This window comes from Suricata suricatta, chromosome 9, assembly GCF_006229205.1.
Source record: "Suricata suricatta isolate VVHF042 chromosome 9, meerkat_22Aug2017_6uvM2_HiC, whole genome shotgun sequence".
Lineage (NCBI taxonomy): Eukaryota > Metazoa > Chordata > Mammalia > Carnivora > Herpestidae > Suricata > Suricata suricatta.
The window spans coordinates 44551546-44572622 of NC_043708.1; the positions used below are offsets into that span (position 1 = coordinate 44551546).

General features: G+C 40.6%; 1 protein-coding gene across 5 annotated transcripts in view; it reads left to right on the top strand.

Annotated features, from left to right (window-relative positions):
• Positions 1-5547: 5547 nt before the first annotated feature.
• The window catches only part of DDHD1 (DDHD domain containing 1), a 99876-nt gene continuing 84346 nt past the window's right edge, over positions 5548-21077 (top strand). For 2 of the 5 annotated variants that reach the window (XM_029951513.1, XM_029951512.1), the window contains exon 1: positions 5552-6524. In XM_029951513.1, coding sequence (XP_029807373.1) covers positions 5696-6524 — 829 coding nt within the window. In that variant the 5' untranslated portion in view covers positions 5552-5695. Of the gene's footprint in view, positions 6525-21077 lie in introns of all 5 variants that reach the window. The other 3 variants (XM_029951511.1, XM_029951515.1, XM_029951514.1) reach the window with 3 other exon arrangements.

The window sequence follows — 21077 nt, forward strand, 5'->3', positions numbered from 1 at the left end:
TATCTATATTTATGGTCTTTACATTTACCATTTTCACTTAAATATGTAAAAGCTCTCTGGTAAAAATTAATCTACTCATTTTTTACATGTTTGACAAAGTTGTTTAAACACTTGTGCTTGCATGTAAGCATTTACTGTTCATAGTGAATTGAGTAGTATCCCCCCAAATCCTTGTTCAGAATGTAGCTCAGAACCTCAGAATGTAGCCTTTCTTAGAAATACAGTCTTAGCGGATGTAATTCGTTAAGATGAGGTCATATTGGATTAGAGTGGGCCCTAAATCCAATGACCGGTTTCCTTTAAGAAAAGGAGAAGACAGACACACAAGGAAGATCATGTGATGACAGAGGCAGGGAATAGAGAAATGCAACTACAGACAGCAACCTTTAGAAGCTAGTAGAGAACCAGGGGACAGTTCCTTCCTCAGAGCCTCCAGAAGGAACCAACTTTTGACAACATTCAACACTCTGAAAGAATGAATTTCTGTTGTTTTAAGCCATACAGTTTGTGGAAATTTAGTTATGGCAGCTTGAGGGAACCAATACACTGTCCCTCTATATCTTCATTAAAATTATGTCCAAAGCACCAAGAGCATCTCAAGAGGTGTATAGTTTTTAACCTGAAAGCAAGGTACTATGAGTGATCAGGGCTTATCATTTCTAACTTGAGAAGTATAACAATATGAATTACCAGATGAAGGACTGTGAGCTCTCATTAATGATTAAGAATTAGTTTGAATCTGAAGTTCTAAACTGAAGAAGTAAAGAGTGAGTTGTAAATGCGAGGCCATTGTTACTCATTTCTTATATTTAAAATACAGGTTATTTAATCCTAAAGAAGATTAAATTTCTGAAGAATTTTGCTTTCCTACCAACCCATTTTAATTTGTAAATGATATTACACTAATGGCTGTCTAGTACAGTTCAAAAAGCAATGGGAAAGCTGTGGAAGGAGTCTGTGGGCCTATGAGTCTACAATCATATATTGATTGACATTTGTAATGCTGACCTATGATGTAAGGATAAATACACTGTCTTAAGCAAAAACAGTAAATTGATTCTGCCACTCAGTCCTTTAAAAACTCAGCAAATTACTCAGAGTTGCACTAGTGGAAATCCTCTCCTTTCTCACTTCTATGAGAATCAGAATAAACTACAAATATACAAGATACTACATCTAACTCATAGTAAAACTTATTGTTGAAGGTAAGTGATATGAATTATATACTTACTATGTATATGCACTATGATATGAATTATATACTATATACTTTGTGAATAAATAAGTCTGTACTTTCAGTTTACCTCTGGGGTAAGATAGGAAAAGCTTCTGGAGCACAAAACTCATCAAATGCATCCATGGTGGATGCATAATGTGGACCTCACAATAGGTTATAGTCTAACTCACTTTTCTATAACAAAAGGGGCAGGGATATAGCCAAGGATATAGCTGAGGATTTTATGATTGCCTCCATAAAGAATTGGATCAATATTGTATTGACCTGCAATCTGTTTCATTTGAATATATACCTCCAATGCCATTGACCTTTATTTCCAGAAGAAATATAACAAAATTGGGGGGCACCTGAGTGGCTCTGTTGGTTGAGTGCCCCACTTCAGCTCAGATCACAGTTCCTGAGTTCAAGCCCCACATTGGGCTCACTGCTGTCAAAACAAAACCATCAGCAAAATAGCAGTAGACAATAAATATTTGTTGAATGAATAAATAGAAGGATGAATGACTTTATTCATTATGTATTCCTATGTTATTTCTGCTCACAAAGCTACATTTTTATTGTAATTTGGTTTCCTCTATTGATCTGTCTTTAGGGAAAGAATGATTCCTGCGGTCATTCTGCATTACAACTATATTCCTTATAGAAGCTCAAATAGGCATTCTGGGTTTATTTAAAGATACCACTAGACTGGGAAAGCTTCACTGTAGGGCCTCGCTAGTACCTGGAAGTAAGCACCTATCTAATATAGGTTCGATGAATGTTCCCTGCTTTAATCTAGGCTATCATTCCATTTAACCTGTGCCCCCCCAAAAAGACACTGTCATGGTCTGAATGTTTGTGCACCCTCCAAAATTCACGTGTTGAAATCCTAATCCCCAAGGTGATGGGGTTAGGAGGTGGGCCCTTGTAAAAGAAGCCTCACAGAGCTCCCTCACCTGTCCCGACACAAGGAGACCCAGTGAAATGGTGACTGTCTATGAGCCATGAAGATCTCACCACACACCACACTGGCCAGCACCATGATCTTGAACTTCCCAGCCTCCGGAACTGTGAGAAATAAATGTTTGTTGTTGATACGGTATCCAGTTTATGGTATTCTGTTATAGTAACATGAACAGGCTAAGACATTCAAACTGTATGAATAGTAATCCTACAAATAAAAATTACAATAAAAAATTTAATGTAGTGGAGATCAAATAGGAGATTGAGCAAATAGGGGAATGGCTATATAACCACCCTCTTTCTTCATTCTAAATTTTCCATCAGATACTTTAGACAAAGCCATTTCAAATATGGGTATGGGTTATTGGCTCAGAATCAATTGCATGGCATAAGGCTACCCCTCATATACAGGTGAAAATGGATTAAAATTAACAACAGGAAACCTTAAAGACAAAAGAAAAGGAAAAGGGATATAAAACTGCACCATGTAACTTTCAAGAGATGGGGAGGGGAAGATGGATGTTGTTGCTAGATAGCCCCAGTCACACATATCTAATGGGGAAGTCATATATATCTAATGGCAGGACGTGCAGATGAACTGCTTCCGTCTTTATTAGTACAAACCACCTGGCTTTGCCTCTTTTTTTCTTTCCCACACTCACAAAAACTCCCTCAGGCTTAGCTCCACATCCACCTGGTTATTTCAGCAGCCAATTTACACAAATGCCAGGAGTCTGAATCAATCAAACTGATAAGGCTTACTTGTAGGAGGCCTGGTCTTGGGTAATGATTAAATATAATGCTTTATATATACAACCATGAATGCGCAGATACTGCTGTGTCAACTGCATATGATAATGACATAGAGTAGTCATAGGAACCACCTGACACTGATACCAACAGGTGGGGACTGCACAGAGGAAACCTTCCCCTTCTTGTCGTGATATCATGACTTAAAAAGATGCTCTAAAGAGCAAAAGTAGAAGAATAGTAGCAGGAAGAATCAGATAAAAGGATGATTTTTTTTTTATTTTAAGCAGAAAAAAAGTTGAGAAGAGCAACTTCATGGCCTTTGCTTAGACACAACTAAGGAATAACAGGAAAATAAACGCATAGAGTTGCATGAAATTAGAAATTGTATTTTCGTGTATCTCTTGCTCACTGTCATCCTGGGGCCAGCTGCACGGATCTGTGCTTCTAGTTCCAGCTCACTTTCGAGAGGCAGAAGCAATCTCAACTCCCCAAAATACTGAATGACATCTCCCTTCACCAAAGTAGAAACCAAGATAGTGAAACCAGAAAAGAATGTAGGATTCCCTTCTCCTGTCAACTGGATTGTGGTTTGTTGTTGTTGTTTTTTTCCATCTTCTTTGAGGATCAAGAGCTTCTTAAGCCTACCTAAAAGACTGTGGCCTTACACAATGGACTAGAAGAGGATAATCTTTTCAGCATAACCTAATAAGCATGACATTTAAACAATAGAAATAGTCATTTAATACAATGTAGAGGGTAATCTTTTTTTACAAAGGATAATATTCATTAATAGGAGTTGTATGGTCCTAATGAGTTAACGTTCGGCTAAAATAATCAGAAGTTATACAGGGAGGCTATGCTCCTTCAAGAAACCTAAAGAAATAGTCATATTTTAAACATTGTATCTCGTATTTTGAATCTGTTTCATGGTGCTTATCACACTCTACAATAACGTTTCTGTTTATTTGCCTATATGCCTCACTAGACTGTAAGGTCCTTAAAGAAGGAACTGCATCTCTCCCATTCTCTTTTGAATTGACACCTAGCAAAGAGGTGGCTATCAGAGCACTGTATAATAAATACTTTCATACATAGTAAACAGAGTAAAGCTCATTAACTAAACTTCATCTTCTGCATGTTGTCATAGAAAGACGGGAAGAAACTGAAAACCAGGTATTCAGAAAGCAGTATAAATGGAGATGAGGGCTCTGATCTTAGATGTCTGAGTCAGGGCTGCAGTGTCCAGTTGGACAGGTTGCTCACTACATAAAATTATCATTTGGGCAATGGCACAAACTGGAGCAAAACAGACCATAGTCTGCTTTCCAAGCTATGAACTGTAACACTGTTCTGTACCTTATACTGCACACAGGAAGCAATGCCTTTTCAAATTCATCTACACTGTACAAACTAGAGACCACTCTGCTTTAAATTATGACTTAATCTCTAACAGGTTAGATCACCAGGCAAGAAAAACTTCTCCAGAAATCTGATTCCTCCACAAAAGGAGTAAAAGAAACAGTGAAGGCTGTCTGGTCATGGATTGAAAACACTGAGGTTGGAGATTGTTTTTCTCTGGATTCTCAACATAGGGTGATATGCTTATAAAATTAAACTTTTTTTTTAGTATAAAATAACAGCAGAGGGAGTTTCACCATTCAGCCAGATCCCAGAAAGTGAACTGCAGAATCAGAGATGCATAAAGAACAGAAAGAAACCGTGACGATCATAGAATTCCATTACTGGAAGACACTTTAGATATCATCTGGTTCAATAGTCACTTCATTTTACAGATGAGGAAACCAGAATGATCAAGGAGATGAAGTGACTTGCTGTGATTAGTTAATAAAACTAGGTCTAGAACCTAGTGTTTTCTGGCTTTCAAGATAATAATCACAGCCGGTTGCACTTGCCATCATTGTAATCAACATTGATTAGCACCCACTGCGTGAGAGAGGTTGAGACAGACTTGGTCTCCATCAATGGCTTTACAATGAGGTTGAGAAAACAGGAAACAGGTATTGAAAAATAAACAATAATATGAGGTGACCTCTGAAGGGAGGTGTAGACTCCGATTTCCGAGTGGGAATGGGGATGTCAACATTAGGGATTGCACGTATGCGGTGGAATGCCTTTGTGTGGGCCTACAGCTCTGGAGGAACCAAAGCTAGGTGACTGAGAAGGTCCAAATGAGGACCTTAGATCACAAAAGCAATGTCAGGAGAACCTAACTTCCAGGGGCCCTCTAGTGTAGCTTAAAACCCTTGGGCTCATGACCCAGATTACAAGGATAAGTGGGGTTAAAGCTTTTCTTCATCTGGGCTCTGACCCCCAGAGGGGCGGGAGCCGAGGCAGGTGTGCCGGGAGAAGTGCGTAAGAATATTGAGAAATCCTAAGAGTTGCAGGTGCCCCGACCTGGCCCACTACCGCAGGCCAGAAGGGAAAGCCTTGAGGCTAATGCCAGGCGTCCACGGACAAGGGGCTTCCGCGGCGGCGCGCGCGGCCCTGGGGGCGGGGCCGGCGCTAAGCACCGCCCACGTCGGGCTGCGCGACAATGGGGAGGACCTTGGAACCCGGCTGCGGCCGCCGCCGGCCTCGGAGGGGCGGAGCCACCACTGCTGCCGCCGCTGCCGCCGCAGCCCCGGTTGGGATTTCAAAGATTAAAAACTACCGGTGGAGAGGGCGACGGCGTTGAATGTGTGGCGGAAGCGTTGGGGGCCACGGCTCGGCGCGGGGCCGGGCAGCCGGCGGCGTCTCCACACCATGAATTACCCGGGCCGCGGGTCTCCGCGGAGCCCTGAGCATAACGGCCGGGGCGGCGGCGGCGCAGCCTGGGAGCTGGGCTCGGATGCGGATCCGGCGTTCGGCGGCGGCGTGTACTGCTTCGACCGTATGCCCGGCGGGGACCCGGGCGACAGCGAGGTGCCCCTGGCCCTGCTGCGCGGAGAGCCCGGGCTGCACTTGGCGCCGGGCGCGGAGGACCACAACCACCACCTGACGCTCGATTCCTGCCTCAGTGACGAGACCTATGACTTCAGCTCCGCGGAGTCCGGTTCCTCGCTGCGCTACTACAGCGAAGGCGAGAGTGGCGGCGGCGGCAGCTCCTTGTCGCTACACCCGCCGCCCCAGACGCCGCTGGTCCCGTCGAGCACCGGGGGCAGCGGGGCGGCGGGAGGAGGGCTCGGGGAGAGGAAGCGCACCCGGCCTGGCGGCGCGGCCGCCCGGCACCGCTACGAGGTGGTGACGGAGCTGGGCCCGGAGGAGGTTCGCTGGTTTTACAAGGAGGACAAGAAGACCTGGAAGCCCTTCATCGGCTACGACTCGCTCCGCATCGAGCTCGCCTTCCGAACTCTGCTGCAGGCCACGGGTGGCCGGCCCCCGGCTGGGGACCCGGACGGCGACCATGTGTGCGGCCCAGCCTCCAACCCCGGGGGAGACGAAGATGAGGACCGCGTCTGCGGCTTCTGCCCGCGCGGCGCGGGGCACGAGCCGGAGATGGAGGAGCTGGTGAACATCGAGCGGGTGTGTGTGCGGGGCGGCCTCTACGAGGTGGATGTGACCCAAGGAGAGTGCTACCCGGTGTACTGGAACCGTGAGTAGCCAGCCGGGGGCGGGAGCGGGACGGGCAGCTCCTGCGGGGGCCGGCGAGCACCCGGATGGGTTCGGGACTTGACCGCGGCGGAGAGGGAGGCGCTTGAGGCCTGGCGTTCGGTAGGAGCAGGATGGAGATTAGACCCGCAGCGCCGGCAGGTGAAGGGTGAACGAGCAGATGGCAAAATCTAAGCCGCCTGGGGTCGGTCTGTAGGAGGAGACACTGCCAGGGTAGCGCTTCCTGGGTGAGCTGGGTGCTGCTGTCATCCCTTGGAGGTGGTCCAGGAACGGATGCCCAGCCCGAAGTTTTAATTTCGTGATCCTACCTGAGCTTTGTTCACCTGGGGATCTGATTCAGTCTTATTTACTCTGAACTGCCTATGATTTAAAGAGCGTAAAGTGGGAATGAAGTGGGAATGCTTGTGATGATCTGCACGAGAATCAACAGTTAAGTTATGGACTCGAGAAAAGAGCAATTATTAATCCCAGGCGGGAAAGGGAAGGGAGCTAGGTGGTTTCCTTTGGGTGCGTTCGGGAGAAGTGAAAAGCAGCGCTGGCAGAATAGGCCCGCTCACCCTCTGTGGAATACTCGTTTTTTGTCCCGTAGGTTCTTGTTTACATATTCTCAATTTGCTTCTTAACCTTGAAAAGTGACAAGGCCTATGCCTTGGATTCCTCATTTATAAAATAGGGATACTGGTGTCTACCTCGTCGAGTTGTTGTGGAGATTAAATGAAATAATGTAGCAGACTGGCTGGAAACTTCTTGTCACACGTGTGTGATATAAGTTAACAGTTCTTCAATTAGGTAACACGATTAAGTTGGTAATTAAGTTAGATTAAAAGCAAATGTTACATATGTAATAATATGTATTCTGCTCTAACGAAACTATTAGCCACCAATAATTTGTAATATATTGTTTTAGTTTTATGGGCCTTACTTCAGATGTCTTCATTGAATGTCACTAGCCTTGGGTTTTCCATATATTTTATAATATTCTGTCTTGTATTAACATATATTGGTATCTTAGCTTCCTTTCTGTATTTTTAGCAATTTATGGGCAGAGTTCACCTTTACCTTCATACTCATTGAGCCTCATGCAGTAGGTATTTAATAAATAGGTATTTATTGCATGCGTGATTCTGACAATGTTAAAACATTCGTATGTTAAGCATGAATCACTAAGATAGCAATTACAGTGTGTATCAAATCACCAAATAAAATAAGCAAGGCAGAAAATTAAATTTCTTACTACACTTTAGGATGACATTGAAGGCATTAACATTTTCACAAGGCCAGATTCACATGGGATTGGTCACATCACTCCCTTTAATTACCAACTCACTAAGGAATGGGGTATGCTTATGTTCACTCATTCATTTACTCATTCATTCAACTCTTTATTTCTTGCCAAGTATCTGTGTATGCATAAAACAGTAGTCTTGTGAAGGCATTAGGAAAGGTAGAAAAAAGGACAATCCTTACCCTTCAGGAGTTTTCCACTTAGTCTTTTCAAATGTCCTAGACATCACTATAGATTTTTTTCCTCTGAATATAGAAGAACAGGACTTGGTGGAGCCAGAAAGTTGGATAAAATATAGGGCATCCTTGGAGAGAAGTCTGGAGACCAAAGGATGAATGAATCTTACCCTTAAATTGACTAAAGTATATTCACCTAGAATGTTGTGTGCTCTTTTGGTTTATGATAAAAATGTTAATGTTTGCATAGTGCTTTACTGTTTATAAAGTGGTTTTTCATATTATTTCATAGTGATATCAAATTACTGCTGGCATTCTCTTTATGAAGAAACAGGCTCAGTGAAATTAATGAGCTTGTCCAAGGTTACTCAGCTAGAAGTGATGAAGCATTTTAGAGTCTAGTTGGGGAATAAGTGTGGTGTCCAAAGAGCATCTGACCCACCCACCATCCAAGGGTAAGGTTATCAGGAAAGCTTCCCAGGTAATCTAAGACTGATTCCTAAAGGATGAATTTAATTAAGCAAAGAAAAATTGGAGATCTGCAGGGAAAGGCTTTCCAGCCAGATGGGGTAACTTGCAGGGACACAGAAGCATGAAACTACATGGCATTTTGAGGAAATTAGGGCTGCACCTGCAGCAGCCAGGACACATTGGGTAGGCTTGGGATTTGACCATCACAGAGACAGGTGTTTGGTCAAGGACAGGCAGAGATTGTGAAGGGAGGACCTGCCTTTGTACAGTAAGTTTGGGAGAGTAACTAGGAAAGGAACAAGAGTAGATATGCAATGCTAAGGACTTTGAACTTTATCCTGTGAGTATTAAGAAATGAAACAGTTGAAAGTTTTCTATTAGGTGATTAATTCAAAGGTTAAATGGAAGAGTTAGAATGGTCTTATCATAAATCAAGAAATCTCTCTCTCTCGCTAAAAGAAATAAATGTTAAAAAAATTTTTTTAAATTACTAGCAGATAAAATTTGAGCCAATTTTGGGTACATGAGTCAGAAGAATAGAATTTGTCTTCTATAGAAAGGAAGTCAGTATTATTACATATGAACAAAAGTGTTATAGGAAATTTATTTTCATTTTATTGTCTGTTTAGATATTTTTCTTACTGCCTGTAGACATTTTAGACAGAAATTGATTATTGCTGAGTAATGGCTAAGTGAATTCCCTTTTTTCCCTTCTTCTCCCTAAGCTACCTGTAGCCCTTTCATAGGCTTGTTCTGAGAATTATCATATATAACATGCCTGGAACAGTGGTTGGCACAAAGTACTACATTTAACTATAACTATGTGGATCTCAGAAAACAATAATCCTTACTTGTAGACATTCACGTGAAATTTAATAAGGCTGACCAGTGCAAAATTGTCAGGTACCCAGGGTTAGTTGTTACTGGCCTTTACTTCATCACAGGTGAAAGAATACTTGTAAAGAATATTAGCAAGAAAGTGGCCCAAGCATTTAGTAATAGTGGTGGAAAGACATAGAGCATTATGGAGATACTTAATCAGTTTAGAATAGTCTTAAAGTAATTCTTATAGCAGTGATATGTGTATTATGCATGAAGGAGTATATAATTTTCATTTATTGAGTAAAGTTATTTTCACCAAATATTTATATGAATGTGTAGTTTCTTCCCTCTCCCCCTCTTTCTGGTATACTTGAGGTCGACTTGCGTTATTATAATTCTAAAACATTTTCAAACACTTTAGAAATTAACCAGTCTTCATGATCTGTTGAAAAAATAATACTCCCACCAAAATGAGATAGAAAAAGAAGGGCTCTTTTTGCAAGTATGCAAATTGAATTGGTGTTTGTTAACTTCGCATGACTGTAACTGTCTCTTCGGTCTTTGTCATTGAAGGGTTAGTAACCATGGAAAAGTAATTGAGTCAAATGTGGTATAAGGCACTCTTTCTTGATCAGTTTCTGCCTCCAGTAAAGCAGAACTATAGGGAATATAGACCAGGGATTGACATGCCTGACTGAAAAAGTGTTGAGTCTTTTCTGTCTATCGCGCACTAGCCCAGTCTGGAAAGCAGCCCTGGGCTGCATTGGAACCCTGGCTGCTCGTGTTTGCAGAACTCTGGCAGAAGTTTTCTGAGAACCCTGCTCTGGATCAAGCCTGCTTTAGACTGCATTTTTCAGTGAGCTCCTGAAAGAGCACAAAGAATGACACTGAGAGATCTGTATGGAGGGCTGGACTTGGCACAACCTGATGAAGGCATTCAGGACTTTTATTTTCCTTTACCTTGTACCATTACTTTAAAATTGATCTAGCATCAGTAACTGATCCACCTTGTTTGTCTGTGGTGTAAATGTAATAATGCATGTTTTACAGGTGCTTTATATAGATGTTCGGAGTTATTGATATGTCTTTCTTTACTCCATATATCACCCCCCCTTTTTTTTTTTCCTCTTTACAATTTTTTTCATAAAAGAGACCTTTTGTACTGCTCCTTCTAAATTTTATTTCCTGGGTCTTTTGTCTCCACATCACACCCTATAGTTTCTGCTTTGCTAGTATCTTTGATGTCTGGAACCCTAGGGGTGGTCCTTTTCTAATCCAGGGAGTGGGGGGAAAGCCTAGATGTGCTGGTCATGGAATCCTCATAAAATTATAGACACTGGGTGAAGAGAGTAGGGAGAAAGAAGGGAGAGAGGGAGATGGGGAATGCACTCAGAGGAAGCCTAAGGTGATTATTGACAGAAAAGGTGGGGAAGTAAACAGTTCTAGAATCCCTGGTTGTTGGGGAATCTAAGTCCTTTATCTTTTCATGAGTGTGATAAAACTTAAGCTGTATGTGTTATCAAGAAAAACATCATCACTGATAAAGGGTATAGATATAGTCAGTCTCTCTCTCTCTCTCTCTCTCTCTCTCTCTCTCTTTTTCTTTTTTTTTTGCCACAGTACATTTCTAAAACCTCAGTTAAAAGCCAAATAAGGAAAAACATCGTTTTTTATAGCTAGTATATAGAAATTACAGTTCTACTCTTTTTGTGTCTGCTTTGGTAAAGGGAATTATGCCCACAAAAGATGTTGAATCACTGACAAATTAGTGGATTGATAGGATGAAAGGCATAGTATAGATACTTTTTGGTACTGCTGGATTAGGAGACAGGACAGTCTAAAATGGTGAAAAGATTAGGGGACAAGTGAAATTCAAGATTATGAAAACCTCTACCCATGGTTTACTATCAAGACCGCCTGTGCCAGAGAACTAAAGAAAAATGGTGGAAGTACTGATGTGATCATATAAAAGTAATTCCATTTTATGTACTACTTTCTAATGTTATCAGATTGACATGCAAGAATAAATTATATACTCATTAATATTTATTTTAATGTCATTACATTAAGCAATACCTAGATAATCTTTATAATCATTGTATGTTTAGATAAAAATCTGTTGAATGACTTTTGGGGCCAGGCCAGCCTTTGGAAATTACATTGTTATTGGTACTTCTGTATCCCAAGACTTCAGGTATCTGGAAGTCTGAGACAAATATAAATCCCATCAGAATGGAGATCTTTTCCAAATAGTTGAGAGTTAAGCATTTATTTGCTAAAGCATAATTTTAACTATATGAATGGGAATCTCTCTCGATTATTACTCATTCACTTTTTGGCCACTTCTCAGTGAACCATCATTGTGAAAACTGATGTAGGATAGTCCTTGAGACACATGATATGGGACAAAGAACTGAATTAACTGTGCCAAACATTCATCTTCTATATTATATGCCATGAAAAGTGCTGCTCAGTAACTTTAGGTGATGCACAGGGAGTAGAGTTGGAATTACTTTCAAGCTTTCATTATTACTATTTATTACAAATGATCAACTTTCAGTTAGTATTTTATTGACTAAATCCATGATTTCCTTTGTATTCTATAGATCGCTTCTAGATAGATGCAGGGTATCCCCTGCCCACCTGATTCACCCATGTAGACCTGCACTAAGGCTCTGGGATGTTTTAATATTCAATACCCCCAAGTTTGTTTTTGCTTCAGAGAACAAAGTCTTGGGGCTCCTGGGTGGCTCAGTTAGTTAAATGGCTCTGACTTTTTTTTTTTTTTTTTTTTTTTTGGAAATTGCCAAACATCTCCTACTTTATTTTTTCTTTCTTTTTTTTAGCTTCATTTTTTAAAATTTAAATAGTTGATTACCAAGTTGGTTTCCATATAACACCCAGTGCTCTCCCCACCAGTGCCCCCCTCCACGACCATCACCCCCTTTTCCCTTCCCCCTCCCTCCTCAGCCCTGTATGTTCTCAGCATTCAAAAGTCTCTTATGATTTGCCTCCCTCCCTCTCCCCAACTCTCCCCCCGCCTTTCCCATTCCCTTGGTCCCCTATTAGGTTTCTCCTGCTAGACCTATGAGTGAAAACAGGGTATCTGTCCTTCTCTGCCTGACTTATTTCGCTTAGCATGACTCCCTCCAGGTCCATCCATTTTGCTACAAATGTCCGACTCTTGATTTCGGCTCAGGTCATGATCTCACAGTGGCGAGATCTCCACACATGGACACCACTTAAGAGTCTCCCTCTCCCTCTCCTGCCCCTCCTCTCCATGTGCCTACATGTGTGCACTCTCTCTTCCTCTCAGAAAAAGAAAGAAAAACAAAAACAATCTTGCTGTGAACCAAAAGACAGTCATTGAAAAGAGAGAGAGTCAATTGAGGACCCCCCCAAATTGAGGAAAGCACAATATGGCTGTTCAGGCACTTTTGATGGTGCTGACTCTACCATGCTGGCTGTCTGCTGCTGAAGTGAACCATTGGTAATGGTTAGCACTAAATGAGATGGGTGTTTATGTCTGTAAGGTTTATGAACAGATGCGTGCGTTTGCTTGACATTTTCATTGTATAGCTAACTGCTCTTACTCTTCCTATGTGAGATTAGCCCCCTACCCATGGTTCTGCTCTTTGCCTTCCCCTAGAAAAAATTGGGACCTTATATTTTAGAATAATTTTTGGGGATATGGTATATTTTTATTTTTAACCTGTTTGTTATTTAGCCTGTTATTTTGTATAAACAACATCATTATTACCTTTTTCTTGGTGGGTGAGAAAGGTGTTTCTGTACTTCACATATAACAGATGTTCCTAAACCTGGAATACTGGATTGAATTGTTTGGAATTCTGATTGCCATATAGGATTCTGTCTTTCATGGACAGACCTAGAACCCATGAAACTGTAGGGTAGGTCACACATTAAGGGTGGACCTGGTTTACAGCATTTGTTTTCAGATCAGCTTTTACTGTACCTCAGCTCATCACAGCCACTACCATTTCAATTCTTACTGGTTTTTCTAGAGAGGCAGCATTGTATCTTGTTTATGAATGTGAGTGATCCCTGGAGTCACCTATCTGGGTCAGAATTCCAGCTCTGCCACATACTGTCTATATATGGGCAACTTAAGTTCTCTGAGCCTCAGTTACTTCTGTAAAATGTGGATAATAGCACCTACCTCTTAGGATTCTCGTAGTAAATGTGTTAAAATCTTCAAAGATCTTGAAACATGTCATGATAGATGGTAAGTTCTAAGTAACTGTTATTCTCCATTTTCCTGCCTCTTCTGTTCTTTCTGATTTACAACCCACTTGACATTCTTGGCTTTCAGCTCTCCTATTTCAATTTGTGGTCTCTTTCCTGACATCGCCTTTTCTTTGGCCTTGACTCTTGGTAATCGACTCAAAATTAGGCACAGTCCTAGAACCTCTTGTGAACTGTCACTTGCTCCTGTGAGAAACTGTGACTGATTTTTGCCTAGTCTTTCAGGCCCCAGAACGAGCTGTGCTGTCTTGAGCTTTCCTGGTTTGTGCATCAGAGGTATGCACGGTTGTCTCACAAATCTACTGAGTGGGGGAAAGGACGAATTCCTTCGCATGAAAATATTCTTTCTGAGCATCGACTTTTTCGGTGTGCGGATCCTGTCACCAGCTGTGGGAGGTACTGACTTCACCCCCAAAGCTCATCTAGAACATCTCGACCAGCTACCAGGATTTTTAATACAATGGAGAAGTTGACTGCTTTCTCAAAGACTGCTCAGTTTTTGGTTGAGGCAGAGCCAGTAGTATTCTTGGTCTTTTGCCATGTTGGCAAGAAAGAAATGGCCCATAATTCCTTTCACAGTGGAGACCTCAGTATGAAAACTTTGAAGGAATCGATTCCTCCTAATTGATCTGCAGCTGTACCAGGAGGGATATGAATGGCAGCTAGATTCTGGCACCAAGAGCGAGATCTAGCTTCAGATATGAATCTACCTTTAGTCCAGGGATTTGAAGCAGCCATCCCTTACCAGCATTAGCAAGAAAAGCTGAGTTCAGGGCTCAGAAACTGGATCTTTGTTCCCAATTTCCCTCAGTTTGAATCCTTGATTTATCATAGCCATATGACTTTAGGCAAGTTATAATCTCCCCATGGTCCAGTTTCTCCTGTGTAAATGGGGGTGATAATTCTTGCTTTGCAGGGTTAAAGATTCTGTTAAAATATACATATGTAGAGTACTTAGCATAGTACCTGGTTCAATAAGTGTTAGCTATTTAAGCCATGCCGATATATTGGCTCTTCAACTAAAAACTTAGCTTCTGGAAATTAAAAAGTGTGTGGTTGCCCTATTTTATTTGTGAAAAAGAAGGGGAATATATGGCTGGACCAAAATTATTTCAGCCTTAAATGTGATGACCATATATACACATAACACACAGTCCCTCCCTCTCCCCGTTCCCTTACCCTTTTCTATAGATACATCTCTGTGTTCATTTTAAACATTTTAAATGCCTTGCCTATGGAACAGCAAGCATCCTGTCTTAGACCAGTACTTTGCAGATTTCACTGAGCCTAACAGTCACTGGGAAGATTATTAAAAATGTAGTTGGAGATTAGGGACCAGAGCTCTGGGTAGCTCAGTCGGTTGAGCATCTGACTTCAGCTCAGTTTAGGATCTCTCAGTTTGTGAGTTTGAGCCTCACATTGGGCTCGCTGCTGTCAGCTCAGAGCCTGCTTCAGATACTCTGTCCCTGTCTCTCTCTGCCCTCCCCTGCTTGCATTCTGTCTCTCTCAAAAAAATCATTTTTTTAAAGATGTAGATTTTTAGATCTCATCCTTGGAGATTAGAGTCAAGAGATCCTACTTAATAGGTACCTCAGGTAATTCTGATTGCAGGGGGTTTATAGACCTCCTGTTGATAACTGTCAGTTCATTAATTCTTCCAGTCTAAACAGCTGTCCAAGGCCTCATCTTAGGTTGTCTTCATTTTCAGAGAATAACTGGTTCAGCCAGTCCAAGCTTGTATTTTAGGTGGTTCAAGAAGAACCAGCCTTCGCCCCACAAATTGGTATCTTTATTTCATCTTTGTTTTTCTTTTACCTATTTCCACTCTGCCCTTCCAATTTAAAACTTCTATATTTGTATGGATTTTCTCTAAACTCATATTTTGTCAGTTATTGAGGAGGAAGTCCTCAATTATAATTGTGGATTTATTTATTCTTTTAGTTCTGTTGGTTTTGGTTTCTTATATTTTGAAGCTCTATTATTAGATGCATACACACGGTCTTGGTCTTTTGCCATGTTGGTAAGAAAGAAATGGCCCATAATTCCTTTCACAGTGGAGACCTCAGTATGAAAACTTTGAAGGAATCGATTCCTCCTAATTGACCTGTAGCTGTACCAGGAGTGATAGGAATGGTAGCTAGATTCTGGCACCAAGAGCGAGATATAGCTTCACATATAATCTACCTTTAGTCCAAGGATTTGAAGGATTGTTACATCCTTCTGACAAAATAAAGCCTTGATCATTGTCCCCCTTTATCTCTGGTTTATTTCTTATATTGGTGTCCACTTTGAAACTAATTTAGACACATTCAACTTTCTTTTGATTTAGTATTTGCATAATATGCCTTATTCTTTTACTTTTAAGCCTGCATGTATTTCTACAGATCTTAGACATTGCTTTTTAAACTCTATTCTAACAAGTGATGACTTTTTTTTTTTTTGGTGTTTCAAGCCATTTTTATTTAATATGATTAATGCTAAGTTTGAGTTTAAATTGACCATCTTGCTAGTGTTTTACTATTCATCCCATTTATTCTTTGTTCCTTTTTTCCTTTTCCTGCCTTCTTTTGGATTATTTGTTATGATTCCCTTTTACTGATACCTTTTTCATATTTTTCCTATTTGGTGTTCTGTGACATTTTTGGATTACAATTACATGTGTATTCGATCATTTGATATTGTTCCATAGCTCTTAGATGCTCTATTCTGTTTTTTAAATTTTTCCACCACTTTCGTGTGTATGTTTCAGTTTAGGTAACTTCTGTTGACTTCAAGTTCACTAATTCTTTCCTCAGCTGTGTTGAGTCTACTGATGAACCCATCAAAAATATTCTTTATCTTTCACCCTGTGTTTTTATTCTTGCTTGTAGTTTTTGTCTCTGTGCTGAAATTATCCATCTGATTATATGTGTTGCCCACCTTTTCCATTAGAACCTTTAACATATTAATCACAGTTATTTTAAATTCTCTAATAATTCCAACATCTGAGACATCTCTGATCTAATTCTGCTGTTTCCTCTGTGGGATGGTATGTTTTCTTGCTTTATGGTATGTCTCAACTTTTTATTGAAAGCTGGACATCTTGTGTAGGACAGAAGAGTAATTAGCCTAGAAATATTTATACCTGATTTTTTGCTCAGCCTATAGTATGAGAGGTTGATCAATCTAGTTGGGAATTAAGCTGGGTTTGGGTTTTGTTACTGTCGCTGTTATCATCAGGGCACACAAGCTTCAAAGTCCCCTGGCATTACCTTCTATTTAGGGTGAGGGCTGGTTTGCCACAGAGTTTTCCTCCATGCTGTTTTCCTCCCCTAGCAGTAGATGAAGTGCTTGCTTTATTGGTGATGATGGTGGGAGAGTAGAGAAGGGATATTCTCTGTTCTTGTGATTCAGCCTCATTCTTAGGAACAGTGTCTGAATCTTGAGAGTGGGTCCTTCTGAGTGATTCCGCCTCTACCCTAGCTATAGGAAATCTCATGGTCAAGACCCAGGACAGTGCCCTGACCCTACACCACGAGTGAGTTTTTTTCTAGTGTCTTTTTCCAGCTGCTGTGGGTCTTCATCTGTGCCCTAAAAGCAACAGTGTTTTCTGCCCTACTAACAATGACTTAAGCCTTTTGTTCCATAGGTGACATAGGAAGGGCCCAGGCAGAGCTTCACAGTTTTCCCCCCAGCTGCTGCCATTTCCTCCTCGAGGCCTGCACCATGCACCTTTTCAGGTTTCTTATCCTTGTCCCAGTCATTCTTAGGAGCTCTTTGTAAAGTTTTTGAAGAAGAGAGTGCAAGGGGATGCCGTTGCTCTGTGTCTGAGGCCCCAGGGATTCTATACTCTCACTGTAGCCCACTTTACCTTTAGCAATTTGTTTTAAAAAAATGTAGCTGAAATCTTTTTTACTCACTTTTATGACCTCTGGTATCTACTCCGAGCAAGCAAGTACTGATAACTAGTTTCTCCCTTAGATACTGTATTAGTTGCCTTGTGACCTCTGGTCCAGCTTTCAATAATGGTGATGTCCAGCTTTCAATAGAAAGTTGAGACATTCAATAAATATTTGAGAAAACTAACAGTTTTAGAAATTAAAAGTATGTCTTTCGTTTGAAGGGTAAAAGCAATGGTCTTTTAGAGTTCTACATTCTAAGCAAAAACTGAGATTGAGATATACTTTTGTGTTTTTAGTTTTGTAGTGCTTACTCTAGGATTTTCAGAGTGCATCTTTAACTTGTCACAGTCTAACTTCAAAAATTATTTTGTCACTTCATGTAGAGTGAAAGAACTTTATTAGTGTGCTTCCATTTACCCTCACAACCATTTTGCTATTGTTATACATTTTACTCCTACATATGTTAAAAGCCCCAAATACTTTTGCTTTAAGAGATCAATTTTTAAGAGATTTCTTTAAATGAAAAAGTCTTATATTTACCAAATATTTATCATTTATGTTGCTCTTCATTCCTTTATGGAAATTCTGCTTGAAAACCTTCCTTTACCTTTTAGTGCAGATCTGTAGATGATAAATTCTCCTTGTTTTTGTCATTAAAACTCTTCATTTCTTCATTTTTGACAGATATTTTTGCTGCATATAGAATTCCAGGTTGACATTTTTTCCCCCTTCAGAACTTAAACATGTCATTTCATTGTCTTTCATTTGTATCTTTTTTTTAAGTTTTTATTTATTATTTTGAGAGACAGAGAGCGTGCAAGGGAGGGAGGGGCAAACAGAAAGGACAAACCCCAAGCAGGATCCAGCTGTCAGTGCAGAGCCTATGTAGGGCTTCAGTTCACAAACTGAGATCATGACCTAAGCCAAAACCAAGAGTCAGATGCTTAACTGACTGAACCACCCAGGTGCCCCTCGTTTGTATATTTTCTGATGAGAAAATCCTGTTACTTTTTCCTCCTGGATGTCATCTATTTTTCTGGCAGCTTTTCTACTCCCAGTTCGATTATGCATCTTGGTGTCGCTTTATTCATATTTCTTCTGCATAGGATTTTTTAGGTTCTATGAACTGTGGGTTTATAGTTTTCATTAAATTTGGAAAATATTTAGCTATATCTTCCATCCCCTTCCTCATCATGTTCATGTTTTCCTCAACCTTATTGAATCTGGAGAGTCTAATGGTTTTAACATTGTTAGTTTGTTAATTATACCATCTGTTTCTGGATCTGTTGCTATTGATTGACTTTTCTCTTGATCTCTATTGGGTTAGATTTTTGTGCTGCTTTGAATACTTGTTCTTTTTTTTTTTTTTTTGGATGCCAGATATTGTGAATTTTCTGTTGTGTGCTGGGTTTTGTAGGATTTCTTTAATATTGTTGGGCTTTGCTCTGGTACACAGTTAAGTTCAAATCCTATCAAGGCTTTCTTTTGAGCTTTATTAAGTTGGTCAGAGCTGCCTTTAGTTTTGGGACCATTTATTCCGGCTACTAAGGCAATACCTTTCTGAGGACATTACTCCAGGTCCCAGGGAATTAAGTCTTTTCTTGCTTCCTGGAACTTCAACTATTCCCAGCATTATATGGGCTCTAAAGATTGGTACACTGACTCCTTTCCAGTAGCCTTTTTCCTTGGTCTCAGATAGTTTACTGTCATCTGTGCATAGGTATGTATTCTACCAAAGACTCAAAGAAATTCCTCTAGAGATCTTCAGCCCTGTCTGTCTGTATAGCCCTCTATTTACCAGTATTTTGCCCCACAGATTCTGTCTACCTTGACCTCTCTGAACTCTGAGCCATTTGGCATCTGAGCATGACTGCCAGGCCCTTTTTGGGTCATCTCTCCTGGTGCTGCAGGAAGGAGGCTCCAGCCACTAAGCTTGGGCAGCTGCAGGAGTTCTCCCAGTGATCACGGTCTTCTGCCTGTTGTGCAATATCTGAAAATTGTCGTTCCATATTATATATATATGTATATAGCTCTTCTTGAGAGAGAGGGGTAGACAGCAAGCAGGGGAAGGACAGAGAGAGAGAGAGATTGAGAGAGAGACAGAATCCCAAGTAGGCTCTATGTTGTCAGCATAGAGACTGATGTGGGGCTCGAACTCACAAACCATGATATCATGACCGGAGTCAAAACCAAGAATCAGACACTTACCCAGCTGAGCCACCCATGTGGCCCCTTGTTCCATATATTTTATCTAATTTTCTAGTTGTTTAAGGTGGGGCAGTAAATCCAGTGTGCATTACTCCATCATGACTAGAAGTAGAAGGCTGTCCTTCCAATTTAGCAAACTGATTTACTCTTTACATTCTTGGTGGTCTTTTTTTTATGTCTCTTTTTGTTAGGTACAACCTATTACTCTCATATACATGTCTTTCTGCCCAGGAGTGTTGGAATGAACAAAATAATACCTGTAGTGAGCTAACATGGATCAGGAGGTTGTTTGCAACACAGAAGAATCCAGATGTCTTCTGCAGCTGTTTTTATGGGCTATAGGATAGTTGTGATTGTTAGACTTATATATCAAAACTATTTGCTGCTGTCTCTTTCTGCTGGCATATTACATTCAGCCTACCCAACCAATTGCTGCGTTTAATTTCTCATGCTTCCTAGTTTCCACCTTTTTTTTCTACCTTACATTTTACAGCTCCATGTAAAAAGAGACTCTTGAGGATCTGTTTTCACATCAAAGGAGACCTCCCCTCCCCCTTAACTGGTATCAGTGGGAAATAAATCAGAGCACTGGATTAACCTGCCAGTCACAGCATGTCTGCAGTGATCTAATCTGTAGGTTTTAAGCTTATATTTAGTTCTTGGATTTCACCAGTTGTTGTAGTGTGAGGTTTTTTCATTTTAGAAGAGACGGTAGGGGAAAAGGGAGTTTAGTTGAGCTACATGGCTTGAGGATTCTAGAAGGCTAGTCTTGATCTAGCCAGATTTAACTAACCACTGCATATGGTTTTAGAAATGTTAAAAGATAATTAGGTGAATTAGAGTAACACCATAATTAGAAATGGGATTTTATAATTTACAGAGTGCTTTCACATACATTATTTTATTAATCTCTATTATAACTCTGCATTGAGATAGAACATCCTCATGTTGCAGATGGTTACAGAGAGAAGTTAAAAATGGAACTGGAATTAGGCCAAGCCTTCCGAGTCCTTAACCAGCTCCCTGTCTCCTGTACAACATCTCTGACCTCACAGATTGTATTGTCTGAGCAGATGTGAAGGTTATATGCCAATAATACTTAATATCTTAGGTGAATTTGTAACCTATGTAAGATTCCCTTGCTCATTTTTACTGTTCCTTATTTTTCCTATTTGATGATTTTTAAATATAATTCTCAAGTTTCTTGTGACTTTAGGCTTAGGAATTTCTTAAATGTTTTCCTCAGCCTCCCTTTGCATTTGTTCACGTTTTTTTGCTTTTATGCTTATTAGTATTCTGAAATTTGACTGCATGAGTCTTTTCTCCCTTGTTCCTCTTTTTTTTTTTTTTTTTTTTACAAAAGATTTAGCTTTTCTTTTTGATTTTTGACCCAACTTAGAGCTTACATTCTGAAATGACCACCTCTC